We start from the raw sequence: 15086 nt of genomic DNA on the forward strand, positions 1-15086 counted from the left end.
GAAACGACAAAATAAAATCAGTTGTGCAATAAAAATTAATATTATCCGAAAAAATCATTAATAGACAATGTATACAACAATAAATAATTTAATTCACAAAAATTTTCAAAAAGTTATATAAAATGAAATTATATTGAAATTAATATTAAAATGAAATATAATGAAATTAACAACATTGTAAATGTGATAATAAAAATTATACAAAAAATTAGGTACTAACATCTATGGCTTATGTAAATCCTAAAATTCTCTTATTACAGGTATATGACAGATTTCGTCATTATCCAGACGATATAGCTTTTTTGCTGGACAAAAGTATCCTAAATATTCTGCAGAGTTTCCATATTCTACATTTGTATAATAATGTCCGCCTACTAGTGGTTCAAAGGAAAAGCTATGAAAATGATTTGTAGTGAGTTGTAAATCCTGAAAAACATTGAAATCATCAATATTTCTCTAACAATACCAATTTTGAGACATTGATACTTACTGTTTGAAGTTTTGAATTTGTAAGTACAACAGGAAAAGAAGATTTGTTAACAATTGTGCCAACTGCAACCAAAGGCGTCGTTAGTATACGGGTCTTAACCCAATTACGAATTCTGCTTTCATCAGAGCAATTTTCTAATGATATCTGCCCAATATCTGGCATAAGGTGGTGTCGCACTAGACCGTTATGCACTACAAATGTACCACCTAGACCTATAAAACGAGATACAGAAAACTCATCTATCTATTATCCGGCATTATCAATTGTTATGTGACTTTTCTTTATAAACTTATAAGTAATAATCTAACAAGGAAGGTCACACATGTGTAATGTAATCTAATTTATATTATATATATATATATGTATATGTTACATGTTTTTAATATATATATGTATACATACAATTAATATAATATCTATATGTATTGTACAAAAAAGCATTAAACTATAAAATTGTTGTTTAAAATATTTTAGAATTTTATTTAAATATTCTCCTCGTTTTAGATTATTTGCAGCTAAAATCTAATGTATTACGTTAGATTTAAAAGATTCCAATTAAAAAAAAAAACGAAAAAACATTTAATACATATCATACACATATAATAAAATTTTTTAAAAGATAGACAGTTTTATTTCTTTTTGTTGAACTGTGTTCTTTCTCACCGACAAGTGTTGATGTGGCTTCATAATACTTTTGAAGCGTATGTTGTATTACTTTTGTTAATTCCTTATCTTCACGACGTGCCTTAGCATGTATTTCAAGAACTCTTCCTGGTTTGCCTTCGCTGATAAAGAAATTGCCATGTAGGAAGCATTTTACACGATTGTAGTCATTTAATATATCTAATTTTACATTTTCTCCTGTATGATCCTGTGCTAAAAATGCAACGTAGCTCCTATTTTTAACTCTCATTCCTTCTTCGTCTAACGGCGAGAAGCTTGCATTCATAATAAGCTATATATAATAATAATACTCGTAAAAAATAACGCAAACAAGTAACTGATTTATAAACGAAGTTTAATTGAAACCGATAATAAATTAATTAAAAGTTGCGATAATCATGAGATACGAGTAGTAACACATCAAAGATACGTGTGAAATAATATTCTGACGTGTAAAAAAGTTTCAATATTACCTCGCCCATGTGGCCATTAGACGATGGATAAAGACTTGCTCCGATGATGAAATTATCATCGTTAGAACGGCCACTGGTCTCTAAAAAGCTTATGAAATCGTACTTTTTTTCCATTCGCGGAAATGGAAATAAATTCGAAAGACTACCAACTTCTAGAAGCGCCGTGTTACCACATAATCCTGTAAATTAATAAATGTTGCAATTTTAATGTGCAAAAAATTAAAAATACATGAGTATTACCTGGCGCAACAAGATGGAAAGGAGCCTTTCTCAAGTCAGGACAATTTACCACTTTAACTGTGGCCTCATTATAAAATTTATTAAATTCCACTTGAAGATCTATTAAAAAAAGAATAATATAAATATTATAAAAAAATAAACATAGTATTGCTTTACATATTATATTGTAAAAAATATGTATATACATTCAGCAAGTTTCTCCATTTCAGGCTCCAATATATCTCCCATTATCATATTTATCGGAAGAAAAGATTCCATAATGCACGAATTACAGTGTTAATTATTGAACAAGTATGTTCAATTGAAACAAGAATTGAGAGATAAGTAAATAATATCTTCAATATAACAATACCTAAGAAAAAATGATGATAGAATTTTTATAACATTATAATTGACACTATAATTATTATAACATTAATAAATGTATGTGCATAATAGCTTAAATTTTAAGAAGTATTGTGAAACAAGTTAAAATCTATAGTTGTATTTTAATTTAAAAATTTTTAAGTTATTAGTTTTATAGAAATCTTGTCTTTTTGGAAAAAGAATAGTAAGAGAATTGAGCAAATTATATATATATAATTTTTTATTTAAATTTTATCTTTATTTTATTAAAACATTTTTAAATCAAATTAATGAAATATCTACATATGAGCAACAGTTGGATTGTTTATTTTTATTTCAGGTAAAAAAAATTACTTGTAATTTTATTAAAGTACTCAATATGGAACAGCACGTTATTAAGTTCCAAATTATATCTATAGAAAACAAATTTTATATAAAAATTATAAAATATATAAAGTTTCTTTAAATATTGTTTGTTTTTGTTTTTAATATGTTTTAACGTCTATTATTCATTCTTTTTCATGTTTTATATATGTAATTACTTAAAAATATTTTATTCAAATTATTAATTACATTATGTGTATATGTTTAATTCATTTTATTTAATTGTGATACGAACCATTTCTCCTTTAAGTTAATAAGAATTTTTACTTCCGTTACTTTTAATACAATGTCGTTATTAATTTTAATGTAATAACGGAAATAAATTGCTGGCTTTAAATATATAATATATAATGAATTAATGTAAATAAACGTACTTTTCACTTACTAAACAGACATGTAAAACCAATAGTTTATTATTACAATCTGATTAAGCTCTAATTATTATCCAAGTATACTCAGAAATGATTCTTCTTTTTCAATTTCAATACTCAATAAATATCTGAAATGAAGTGGCAATCAGCCCAATTTTTGCAAAGCAAAACACAAAGGCTAGTAATGTATATAGTACAAGGTTATTACAAGTGAGACAATAATAAAGCAGAGATGACGAGTTTCAATGTCCAATCCATAAAATTTAAACTTTCTAGCATAATACACACACACATACACTCATATATATATATATATATATATATATATATATATATATATATATATATATATAAATTTTGACCAAACTTGAATTATTTTTAATATAAAATTTTTAATATTTTTAATATAAATGAGGTTTTAGGAATTAAATAAAGTATGAATTCACAAAACAATAAAATTTTGTAGGAATTTACTTGATTCACAAAATCACAAAATCAGTTATTACAATAGAAATAATGATTCATTTTTTATTTTTAGAAAGTTAGAGAGTTAGAAAGTTAGTGAAGAGAATAATAATAAACATTACTATGCAAATTTAAAAAATTGCACATTTTTGAAAAGTTTAATTAGGATGTTACAAAATGCATTGAAGAATATCAATAATATCAGGTGTCCTAAACTCTTACATATATAGTATTTTTATATAGTTCAAACAATTGCGTTATAATTTTGTTAAAAATATAACGAATCTTATTAAATTTAGAACACAATTAAAAGCTTTTAATCGTTCAACAGAGTGCAACGAGATACTTCTAAAATAATATTTTTCATTTTTAACTGTTCGATGGTATGTTTGAATCTTATTAAAGAAAAGAAACATTTATGTTTGTCTTTTTCTAAATAAATATATTACATTAAAAAAGACAATATTAGATATATAAATAGATTCAGTAAAAATCATGCACATTAAAAAATTTGAAGTTTTAATAAAAATAATAATAACGTGTAATAAAAGTAATGTAAATATATTAAAATATATCATTTAAAAAATTCTAATTATATATACAAAGATGTGAACAATATAAAACTTGTCTTGAACATTTTTCTCAATCATGATGTTTCTTGATTCGTGTGAATATTATTTAATTGTATGAAGTATACTGGAGGAGAGATAAGAAAATGCGAGTTTATCAAAAACATAATAAAAGAAGACAAATATAGAATCGGTTCGTAAACCGGTAATATTAGATATGAAGCTAGTATTATGTTATTAGATTTTAAACCAAACTTGAATTCCCAAATAGAATGTTATTGATCTCTTAAGACTCCTTTTTATTAATGTTGTAAGGATATTTTGAAAATTAATAGAACAAAATGTCTTCGCGAAAAGATTCTATGATAAATGAAAAACTTCCTACCGAATAACAATTATTAAACACAAATTAAAAATCGATTTGTTATCAGTTGATAACCTTTTTCTTATCTATTTATGTTGTCAAGATCTATATTTCTCTATAAACAGCTATTGGGACAAATTAAGAAATTTTCAACGTATTTATTATTATCGATAATAAAATTTCATACTTTAATTTTTTATCTATTTTAAATAAAATATTTTATGTAAATATATTATGAATAATGTATCTAATAAAGCAGTAAATGCTAAAAAACATAGAAAACAAATATTTATACGAATTAATCTTTATTCTATATTTTCATTTTTGAATCAATATCTTTCTCAATATATATATGCTTTAAATGAAAAATAGTTTTTTAAAAATATCTTAAAACATCTATGAAAAAATCTAAAAATCTATAACAAATACAAAATTTTTCATTGATAGCTATCGAAGTATTATTCTAATGTAGCACCTTTAAATAAATATTTTTCTTTGAAAAAACTTTATTTAGAATAAACATTTTCGGAATAAATCGTACAAATTATATATCACTTATGTAAAATATATCAGTTATATAAAATACATCAGTTTTCTCTGGTTTCGTTGTTTATGCATAAAGTTATTTCTTAAACTCGACAATTTAATGGAATTAATCTTTACCAAATTGCAATTTTATTTTATTTGGAGGTTGATCGACGCGATAAAGCGTAGTTGCTACATTAAAATAGCCTTCATACTCAATAGTATCTGGCGTCGTATCAATGTGATAATGTCCACCTAGTTGATTTTCATTAGAGGCACTATGGAAATGCTGTACATTGAGATCTAAATCCTGAAAAAATATTTTTTTCGAGTAAAATATAAATGCGTATAAAATAATTATATAGCAATTATAGCTATATAATTAGATGTTTTTTTTTCGAAATTTACGAAAATTCACTTACCGTCTCGGCGCTAACGAATGTGCCAACAGCTACCAAAGGAGTTTCCATATCGTAGAAATGTAACCAGTTGATAACTTGAGTTTCAGTATTCAGTGGAGTGTCGAAGAAATTCGGCATAACATGCTGTTTTATTTTCCCGTTCTTCATCACAAACATACCACCCAAACCTAAGTTTATAGATATTTCATAGCTATTTGAGTACTCATGCTATAATTTAACTATAAACTATAATGGTATAATTTGCGACTTACCAACAAGATTATCTTTATAATGATTTTCCAAGACTTTTTGCATACATGATATGAAATCCAGTTTTCCGATACGCTTTTTAGCACGTACCCTTATGACTTTTCCTGGGTTGCCTTCGGACACGTATAAATTAGCTATTGATGCAAAAGTTGTTTCATCTTCATTGGCAAGTACTCGCTTAACGCTGCATTCTCCAGTGGATTTGTTTACAAATGCATAATGTGTCCCATTCCTTACTCCATTATTTATCGGGTCAACTTTATTATTTACCTGTATATTTACTTTCATAATAAGCTGAAACAGATATTACATATTTTTTGCCAGTTCTCAAGTAACAGATGTTATTTAATAGATATTTTACTCATAATACACACTTCGCAATTATAACCAGTATGTAGCCATGGTCCAGCTCCTGCACCAATGACGAGTGTATCATGATTGTAATTTAAGTGACGTAGTATCAACTTAATATCATAGAACTTGTCTTCCTGGGCAGTCGGTAAAAGATATGCTGGTCCACCAATATCCAAAATAATTGGATTACCACACAAACCTGAAGAAGAATAATCTCTTAATTTCAAGGAATATGAGTCAGAGATGAATTCTTGATTACTTGTATTTTTTTCTTGCTAATACCTTTACGGTAGAAAAGGTAGGGCCATTCATCCAAATCAGGACAATCTGCTATTTCGATAGTAGCTTCCTCAAAATTTGTAGTCAATCCTCCTGCTAGGACTATTATTACGCAATACAATAAAGATTATTTCTAATAGCAATTTCATAGCTATTACAAAATGTTTCAAAGTGTTTCAGAATTACCGTTCATTAACTCATCGAGAAGAGGTTGATGCAATGGCCTTGTTGTAATGTTTAATTGGGATGGATCCAAAGGTTCTTTACTAAAATCCATTTTAAAAACCAGCAGTAGACTAGTAGATAGCGATAAAATTGATTTGTTTCAGTAAATGGCACTGCAAAGAATTATATTTCAGCTATATATTCAGTTATCGATAGTTTTATCTAATCACAGAGTATAACTCTTCTTTTATATAAACTGATAAGATTTCTCAACTTTGTGAGACAGAATTGCACAAAGATAATTATTATATAATATTTTCGAAGTATATAATAAGATCATATTTAATTATAAAATATAAAATAAAAATTATTGTAAAAACTATTGTAAAAGACTAATGTATCTATGAAAATGTAATTTTTAAATATAAATATAAATATAATAAACATTTTCGGACAAACAAAATTATATTACAATCCGCGAATTAAAAAAATTTACTTTATTGATAGCAAGAAAATGCACAGGTTAAGTAAAGATGGTATTAGGTTAGGTAAAGATTATATTAACATAATAAAAGATATCGAAGTAACGTAAGAATAAAATATTATACAGAATACATTACGTCATTGCGTATATAATATTGCATATTAAGAAATGTTCGTTACAGAAAAACTTTGCAAAACTTTATCGAATGATACATTCTCTTGTGTGCACGTACTATAATATATACTGTGTGTTCCGATATAAACTATACCAGTACAATATTGAAAATTTATACAGTGTTAAAACAAGACACATAATATGACATACATATCGCACACATTAAAAAATGTTCAAACAGCTGTTTCATTGACAGATCGCCTAATCCTGCAGAAATATAATTTCTTTATTCCTTTCGAAGCTTGACAATTTTATCATCCGTATAATTATGAAAATATGAAATACTGTTAAATTTTATCAAAATTAATAATATTCTGACGTGTAAAAAAGTTTCAATATTACCTCGCCTATCTGGCCATTAGACGAATGGATAGACTAAATGAAAAATAGTTTTTTAAAAATATCTTACATCTCTGAAAAAATCTAAAAATCTATAACAACTATATCTATAACAATTTTTCATTGATGGCTATCGAAGTATTATTCTAATGTAGCACCTTTAAATAAATATTTTTCTTTGAAAAAACTTTATTTAGAATAAACATTTTCGGAATAAATCGTACAAATTATATATCACTTATGTAAAATATATCAGTTATATAAAATATATCATCATCAGTTTTCTCTGGTTTCGTTGTTTATGCATAAAGTTATTTCTTAAACTCGACAATTTAATGGAATTAATCTTTACCAAATTGCAATTTATTTGGAGGTTGGTCGACGCGATAAAGCGTAGTTGCTACATTAAAGTAACCTTCATACTCAATAGTATCTGGCGTCGTATCAATGTGATAATGTCCACCTAGTTGATTTTCATTAGAGGCACTATGGAAATGCTGTACTCTGAGATCTAAATCCTGAAAAAATATTTTTTTCGAGTAAAATAAAAATGCGTATAAAATAATTATATAGCAATTATAGCTATATAATTAGATGTTTTTTTTCGAAATTTACAAAAATTCACTTACTGTCTCGGCGCTAACGAATGTGCCAACAGCTACCAAAGGAGTTTCCATATCGTAGAAATGTAACCAGTTGTTAAGTTGAGTTTCAGTATTCAGTGGAGTGTCCGAGAAATTCGGCATAACGTGCTGTTTTATTTTTCCGTTCTTCATCACAAACATACCACCCAAACCTAAGTTTATAGATATTTGATAGCTATTTGAGTGCTCCTGCTATAATTTAACTATAAACTATAATGGTATAATTTGCGACCTACCAACAAGATTATCTTTATAATGATTTTCCAAGGCATTTTGCATACATGATATGAAATCCAGTTTTCCGGTACGCTTTTTAGCACGTACCCTTATGACTTTTCCTGGGTTGCCTTCGGACACGTATAAATTAGCCATTAATGCAAAAGTTGTTTCATCTTCATTGGCAAGTACTCGCGTAACGCTGCATTCTCCAGTGGATTTGTTTACAAATGCATAATGTGTTCCATTCGCTACTCCATTATTTCTCGGGTCAACTTTATTATTTACCTGTATATTTACTTTCATAATAAGCTGAAACAGATATTACATATTTTTTGCCAGTTCTCAAGTAACAGACATTATTAAATAGTTAATTTACTCATAATACACACTTCACAATTACAACCAGTATGTGGCCATGGTCCAGCTCCTGCACCAATGACGAGTGTATCATGATTGTAATTTAAGTGACGTAGTATCAGCTTAATATCATAAAACTTGTCTTTCTGGGCAGTCGGTAAAAGATATGCTGGTCCACCAATATCCAAAATAATTGGATTACCACACAAACCTGAAGAAGAATAATCTCTTAATTTCAAGGAATAAGAGTCAGAGATGAATTCTTGATTATTTATATTTTTTTCTTGGTACCTTTACGGTAGAAAAGGTAGGGCCATTCATCCAAATCAGGACAATCTGCTATTTCGATAGTAGCTTCCTCAAAATTTGTAGTCAATCCTCCTGCTAGAACTATTATTACGCAATACATAAAGATTATTTCTAATAGCAATTTCAAATCTATTACAAAATATTCAAAGTGTTTCAGAATTACCGTTCATTAACTCATCGAGAGGAGGTTGATGCAATGGCCTTGTTGTAATGTTTAATTGGGATGGATCCAAAGGTCCTTTACTAAAATCCATTTTAAAAACCAGCAGTAGACTAATAGATAGCGAAAGAATTGATTTGGCTCAGTAAATGGCACTGCAAAGAATTATATTTCAGCTATATATTCAGTTATTGATAGTCTTATCTAATCACAGAATATAACTCTTCTTTTAGGAACTGATAAGATTTCTCAACTTTGTGAGACAGAATTGCACAAAGATAATTATTATATAATATTTTCGAAGTATATGATAAGATCATATTTAATTATAAAATATAAAATAAAAATTATTGTAAAAACTATTGTAAAAGACTAATGTATCTATGAAAATGTAATTTTTAAATATAAATATAAATATAATAAACATTTTCGGCCAAACAAAATTATATTACAATCCGCGAATTAAAAAAATTTATTTTATTCATAGCAAGAAAATGCACAGGTATAAAAATTATATTAACATAAAAGATATCGAAGTAACCTAAGAATAAAATATTATACAGAATACATTACGTCATTGCGTATATAATATTACATATTAAGAAATGTTCGTTACAGAAAAACTTTGCAAAACTTTATCGAATGATACATTCTCTTGTGTGCACGTACTATAATATATACTGTGTGATCCGATATAAACTATATCAGTACAATATTGAAAATTTATATAGTGTTAAAACAAGCACATATGACATATATATCGCACACATAAAAAAATGTTCAAACAGCTGTTTCATTGACAGATCGCCTAATCCTGCAGAAATATAATTCCTTTATTCCTTTCGAAGCTTGACAATTTTATCATCCGTATAATTATGAAAATATGAAATACTGTTAAATTTTATCAAAATTAATATAATGTCATTTTTTGCTTATTATTAACGTACATATAGCTACAGGTAAAAGTCTAAGAGCGATCATCCCAGATCTCAATCTTTTTCATTTCTAGTCATCCCGACATTTTTCGCGAGACAATGAACCTTGTTTAGTACCGCTATCTGCACTTATTTTAGAGAAACTACGTAGCCATATCAATTGTACGACTGTCGATAAAATTATTATTTGGTGTCCATGCTACATTCACAAAAGTTGCAAGTCAAGAGAATTCCATTTTCCGAATTTAATTTAACTATTTATTTTATTAAATGTATTCTTTTAATATACAATTATAAAGATCAATACATATATACTATCGAAATATTTTTATGTAGAGAAAAAACAGAAATACTGTGTTTTGTCATTTTTTTCCGCGCAAATAAATCATGCAGAAGCTGGAAACTTGTATAAATATATTTATAAATCGAGAGAGAGAGAGAGATACGAGTGTCAATAATAAATGATATTAAAAGATCAGATGTATGCGTGTGTGCGCATTCGATGCGTACATACATCTACGTCTGAACGAGTACGTCTGCGCATACTACATATCTTGAGGCAACATTGTTCATCTCTCAACGTTATCGATATTGCACGTGTAACACGCCGTGTTCAATGGACCGTTCCATTTCCTTGCCAAATTCAGAGGTACCACAATGTGTGTGTGGGTGCGGAGGAGTTAGAAGAATTTCCTACATCGTCCTTTCTTCGTGTGGCTGTACGATTTGAAATTAAAAATAGGTAATCGTAAATAAAATAATGTTTTCTTTATACACTTCTTATATACACTTATAAAAAAAACTTTATATACACTTATAAAAAAAACAGGAACAAGAATAATAAATGTTAAAAATAATTATTTCTTTGCGGAGGAGAAAATGTAAGAATCTTATTTTATTTTTGTAAGCTTGCTTTAGACAATTTATATGTATAATTCGTGGTGAAAAATATTCGAAAGCATCATTTTTTATATAATTTATTTTTTATATTTTTTACATAATTTTATAAACTGTTTATATAGTTTTATATATGGCATTTGTATGTGTGTGTCCTTTAATGATGCATTTTGTATATATGTGTTTTACTCTTTTTAAAATATTTCTTTTTTATATTATATATATTTAGAATTATAAGTAAAATTTGATTCGGATAGTATGTGAAAGGCAGATTTTGATTTTCAATAATTTGAATTTTTATTGTAATTAAGACACAAATGATAATTTTATTAAAATAAAGTCTGCTTGAATTGATTGGGCGAAAAATATACTTTACAATATTTATTTGGCTGCTTGAAATCTATTTTGCGAAAAATTCTTCTGTTTCAATCGCTTTACAATTCAAAAAATAATTCAGCTGTCACATTCTTTTTTAATTTCTCACAATAATCCCACTGAATTTTAATGTTAAAAGTGAGAAATATAATTTTTTTGCACAATATATCAAAATAAATTAATTTTTTTGTTTACTACCATCTATAGTAAATTGGTATAAAATAAAGAATTTATTTCGATTTGCAAAGTTTATAGATAACTATAAATAAATCGATCAATTGTCATAAAATCCATTCTCGTTGAAAATAGGACACATATAGATTGAGTCATGCATTTACTAGTGAAAAATAACAAAAGGAAAAAAAAATTCGATACATCACGAATGCGAGCGAAATGTCATATACGAAGAGAACTAATTTATTTCAAAGTCGCATAATTTCGCTTCTGACGTCTCACAATTTGATATAATTGCTAAATAAAAGTAACACTGCAATAATATTGCGGCTATACTGCAATATTGCTGCAATGTTACAACAATATTAATAATATTGCCGCAATATTCTGTGCTGTATGGGTAAATAAAAAAAATTTGAAAAACAAAATCGCGCTCGAATCATCATCATTCTCATCGGAGAATTTATTGTATCTAAGAGATACGAGCCTCTTTACACTTTTAAGAGAATCATCGAAGCTGTCGCGAATAGTCGCGAAATTAATGCGCGAAATTAACGCTTACAAGCCAATATCTGCACGCAATTGGACCTCGGGGAGGTTCACGTCGTGGCGCCGCTCTCGGGGTTGCGGACGCGCGCGCCGAAGGGGATCTCACCCCGAAGGGGAGAAGGCGACGGATCCATCGCCGCGTGTTGGCGTTCAGTATGCGGTCGCGCATTCCACGCGGGAACACCTGTTTGCTCCGACGGCGACAGCTGCATCGGCTCGCGTGCTACGCGGTCGCGCTCGGTTCGCGGGGGATAGAGAGAGATAGAGGGAGAGGAAGAGAGAGAGAGAGGAGAGAAGGGAGAGATTTAATTTCTTCGATCTCAAAGAAAAAGCACTTGACGCAATTACGTCCAAGTAAATAGTTTCAATAAATGAAGCACTCGTTTTAGAAAGGGTTACACATTCGAAAAAAGAAAACGAGTTCTTTTTTTATTCTTAATGTAAACACACGTTGTTGTTGTTGTTGTTGAAAGGTATCTATTTCAGCCGTTGACGCAGGGGACATCGCAGGAGCAGCGATAAAATAAGATGGTAATAGATTGCGTATATATATGCAATATCCGTATTAACGATACTTTATATAAGGATTTTGGGGTATCTCCTTTCTGAAACGATTGATTCACAAAGTGTTTTATATTTCGTTTATTTTTTAATAATTTATATCGTTATCTCAAGATTTCGTATTTTTTGAAATTAAATTTATATATTATTAATTATTATATATTAAATTTATCTATAATATATTAAATTTATATAGTATTTATAATTATTTAATATTTATATATTAAATTTATATTAAAACTAAACTTATATATTTTTTTATTTAATATTAAATTGCTTAAGTTAAATTGCCAATTGATTAAGTCCATTAATTTATTTAATAAATTTCATCATACTTATATTGATAGTAATAATACGAATTGGTTAATTTTGTTTTGCAAGATAATAAAATATAATCGAGTATCATAATTATGATTGACAAAAATTGTTTTCGCGAAATTCTCTCGTAAGATTTTCAAAACAATAAAAATTTATTAATTATTTAAAAGTACAAATAAAACTGTATTATCAATATTAAATTTTCCTTCAAAAGATTAATAAATATTCCGATATGTATTCGAATATATTTTGTCATTAAGCGATTAAATAAGTGATAAGTCATATAAATCCTTTTTCTGAAAAATCAAGTTTTCTGACTCAAGTGCTTTCTCTCTGGGGCCAGAGGTACAGAATAGGGAAAGGAGGAGAGATACAGGTAGAAGTGGGCGATAACGAGAAAGATAAACAGAAAGAGGACAAACTCGAGACTTCGACCACGTGTCCCTCGTTCCTCTCGATTGTACACGCGTAAGAACAATTTTCTCTATTAAAGTGTGCGCGAGATATCCCTTCCGATATATCTCTTTATTACGGGAACTGCTCTCGACAAGAGTGCTCCCTTTCTGGATGTCATCTTTGCACGATGCACTTGGACCCACCGGTGATTGTCGCAAAAATTTGAGATTTAATTAATTAACTCTCAAACTACTGGATAATTTTTCAAAATCTCGCTTATTTAAATTGTTAAAATTATTGCTTGAATGGCAAACATATGCCGTTGGTAAAAAATAGAAAGGTTGACAATTTGATATAGGTAAAAAGGCAAAACTCTAAAAAAACAGTATTGCAAGAATAAAAATTTTAAAAATAGATAGATATATTTTTGAATAACAATTTTTAGATAATATATTAAATTTAGATTATATATTAATATAACGACCAAAATATATACTCAAAAAATATACGAAATAGAGAAAAGAGCGAAATACACTTACAGTGACAACCTGTTACGGTGTTATTAGTCTCAGCTTATTTATAAATAATATTTTCAAAGACTACAAACTTAATATGATTTTTCTTGACTCCCATAGAATTTTATCTTAAGATACGCCGGAATTTCATTAATAATTAACGAAATTTGATGCATTACACCAGTGGGTCAATCAGTGTTAATGGATGAATTTCTATGTGATACGAACACGACGATACCAATTAATCTTATTACCTCTTTATGTGTAACACGAAAGCAGTAGTGTTCCATTAATAGTGACCCGTCGATGCATCAATGTTTAACATAATTGACACCTTAATGCATGTTTTATATATTAAGTGCAATAGATACTCTTCATTAAATGTCAGTCGAGTACGCGTTGCATTTCACTTCATCATTCTTTGGAGTATAATAATCAGAAAATAATAAAATATATATCATATCAATATAGGTAATATAAAACTAAATAATAAAACAATAATATCATAATTTAATAATGAAACTGAACAGATAATGTACTGTAAAATTTAGATACTGAATATTTATTAATATTAATATATTATGAAATTATTATTACATAAATATTATATGAATATTATTATATAAAATATAAATATTATTTAATAATATTTATATTTATATTATTTAAAATATATTCGACGATTCTTTTTGCAGGATGAATAATTATTTCTTATGATGATAAATCGTGCTTTTCGAATAACATTATTATATTTATTATAATTTAGATTGCAGTGCATTCGTAACTGATAAGTTTGATTATTATTCGGGAATGCTGCGAAAAATCAGAGTTCGCTTTTTGTTCAAGGATTTCTATCATCTCAACGCAATCGCGATCGCGACCACGGAAGTTTGCGGTCATGAAAGGACCACCCGACTTCATTCGCTCTGACGAGCATAATAAGAGCGTGCTATTAAGAGCGTTGTTACGATACTCGGTGCGCGAATCGAGACAAGTCCTTTCAACGACGCTCGCGTCAACGTCGCTTAACTAACCGTACTTAACTACGTTCTGTGTCCGAGAGGCAGACGGGAATAATTTAGCACACAAGTAAGTGAGAGAGATTTATTTATATAATATTCCAGGGGTCTTATTCTTTAGAAAAATGTGGAAAACTGGAATTCTCCGGGATTTCTTTCGTGCTTGAAGAAATTCTCATTCTCTGATTTTATCAGAATTTTATTGAAACTCGGGAAATTTTTAAAAAAATTCTCTCTGATAATATTACTCTTACATTATAAACAATCGAGAATCTATTGGTAAGCCAAGTTGTGAATTATATA

The 15086-nt window shown here is 28.0% G+C and overlaps 4 protein-coding genes across 14 annotated transcripts in view; 1 reads left to right on the forward strand and 3 right to left on the reverse strand.

Annotated features, from left to right (window-relative positions):
- Nucleotides 1-216: 216 nt before the first annotated feature.
- LOC105258855 (ester hydrolase C11orf54 homolog) lies at nt 217-2218 on the reverse strand. The gene is made up of 6 exons (XM_020029872.2): nt 2052-2218; nt 1867-1965; nt 1627-1805; nt 1154-1445; nt 491-702; nt 217-426 (listed from the first exon to the last, which is right to left on the reverse strand). Exons 1-6 carry the CDS (start codon nt 2122-2124, stop codon nt 241-243), a joined length of 1041 nt encoding a protein of 346 aa, XP_019885431.1. The 5' UTR covers nt 2125-2218; the 3' UTR covers nt 217-240.
- Nucleotides 2219-4901: 2683 nt separating this feature from the next.
- LOC105258858 (ester hydrolase C11orf54 homolog) lies at nt 4902-7335 on the reverse strand. 2 transcript variants are annotated; one of them, XM_011270395.3, is made up of 7 exons: nt 6979-7335; nt 6380-6531; nt 6197-6295; nt 5935-6113; nt 5563-5854; nt 5312-5478; nt 4902-5199 (listed from the first exon to the last, which is right to left on the reverse strand). In XM_011270395.3, the coding sequence occupies exons 2-7, from the start codon at nt 6468-6470 to the stop codon at nt 5017-5019; spliced, it is 1011 nt and encodes a 336-aa protein (XP_011268697.2). In that variant the 5' UTR covers nt 6471-6531; nt 6979-7335; the 3' UTR covers nt 4902-5016. The 2 variants fall into 2 exon arrangements, with proteins under 2 accessions (XP_011268697.2, XP_025264019.1); XM_025408234.1 differs by lacking the exon at nt 6979-7335 and adding an exon at nt 6855-6942 and having other exon boundaries at nt 5010-5199.
- Nucleotides 7336-7514: 179 nt separating this feature from the next.
- LOC105258859 (ester hydrolase C11orf54 homolog) lies at nt 7515-10066 on the reverse strand. Of its 2 annotated transcripts, none has more exons than XM_011270396.3 (7): nt 9992-10066; nt 9048-9199; nt 8867-8965; nt 8608-8786; nt 8236-8527; nt 7985-8151; nt 7515-7873 (listed from the first exon to the last, which is right to left on the reverse strand). In XM_011270396.3, the coding sequence occupies exons 2-7, from the start codon at nt 9136-9138 to the stop codon at nt 7697-7699; spliced, it is 1005 nt and encodes a 334-aa protein (XP_011268698.2). In that variant the 5' UTR covers nt 9139-9199; nt 9992-10066; the 3' UTR covers nt 7515-7696. The 2 variants fall into 2 exon arrangements, with proteins under 2 accessions (XP_011268698.2, XP_011268699.2); XM_011270397.3 differs by lacking the exon at nt 9992-10066 and adding an exon at nt 9714-9797 and having other exon boundaries at nt 7682-7873.
- A 2044-nt stretch (nt 10067-12110) lies between these two features.
- LOC105258860 (receptor-type guanylate cyclase daf-11) overlaps nt 12111-15086 on the forward strand; it is a 37498-nt gene continuing 34522 nt past the window's right edge. For 3 of the 9 annotated variants that reach the window (XM_025408230.1, XM_025408227.1, XM_025408232.1), the window contains exons 1-4: nt 12111-12328; nt 12461-12505; nt 13177-13321; nt 14611-14853. Coding sequence is in view for 4 of the 9 variants with exons in the window: in XM_025408221.1 (XP_025264006.1) it covers nt 12130-12328; nt 13177-13321 (344 nt within the window). In the remaining 5 variants the exon portion in view is untranslated. Of the gene's footprint in view, nt 12329-12447; nt 12506-13176; nt 13322-14610; nt 14854-15086 lie in introns of all 9 variants that reach the window. The other 6 variants (XM_025408221.1, XM_025408222.1, XM_025408228.1 and 3 more) reach the window with 5 other exon arrangements.

This window comes from Camponotus floridanus, unplaced genomic scaffold, assembly GCF_003227725.1.
Source record: "Camponotus floridanus strain SB8 unplaced genomic scaffold, Cflo_v7.5 scaffold2, whole genome shotgun sequence".
Lineage (NCBI taxonomy): Eukaryota > Metazoa > Arthropoda > Insecta > Hymenoptera > Formicidae > Camponotus > Camponotus floridanus.

What these genes read in the sequence shown, in the direction of transcription:
- LOC105258855 (XM_020029872.2), bottom strand. Translation starts at nt 2,124, where the DNA reads ATGGAATCTTTTCTTCCGATAAATATGATAATGGGAGATATATTGGAG. An exon ending in CTAATGGCCACATGGGCGAG is followed by an intron (nt 1,446 to 1,626) that starts GTAATATTGAAA and finishes TATTATATATAG; the next exon opens with CTTATTATGAATGCAAGCTT. An exon ending in CAAATTCAAAACTTCAAACA is followed by an intron (nt 427 to 490) that starts GTAAGTATCAAT and finishes AATGTTTTTCAG; the next exon opens with GATTTACAACTCACTACAAA.
- LOC105258859 (XM_011270396.3), bottom strand. Translation starts at nt 9,138, where the DNA reads ATGGATTTTAGTAAAGGACCTTTGGATCCATCCCAATTAAACATTACA. An exon ending in TCTCGATGAGTTAATGAACG is followed by an intron (nt 8,966 to 9,047) that starts GTAATTCTGAAA and finishes GCGTAATAATAG; the next exon opens with TTCTAGCAGGAGGATTGACT. An exon ending in CATTCGTTAGCGCCGAGACA is followed by an intron (nt 7,874 to 7,984) that starts GTAAGTGAATTT and finishes ATATTTTTTCAG; the next exon opens with GATTTAGATCTCAGAGTACA.
- LOC105258858 (XM_011270395.3), bottom strand. Translation starts at nt 6,470, where the DNA reads ATGGATTTTAGTAAAGAACCTTTGGATCCATCCCAATTAAACATTACA. An exon ending in TCTCGATGAGTTAATGAACG is followed by an intron (nt 6,296 to 6,379) that starts GTAATTCTGAAA and finishes GCGTAATAATAG; the next exon opens with TCCTAGCAGGAGGATTGACT. An exon ending in TTATAAAGATAATCTTGTTG is followed by an intron (nt 5,479 to 5,562) that starts GTAAGTCGCAAA and finishes CTATAAACTTAG; the next exon opens with GTTTGGGTGGTATGTTTGTG.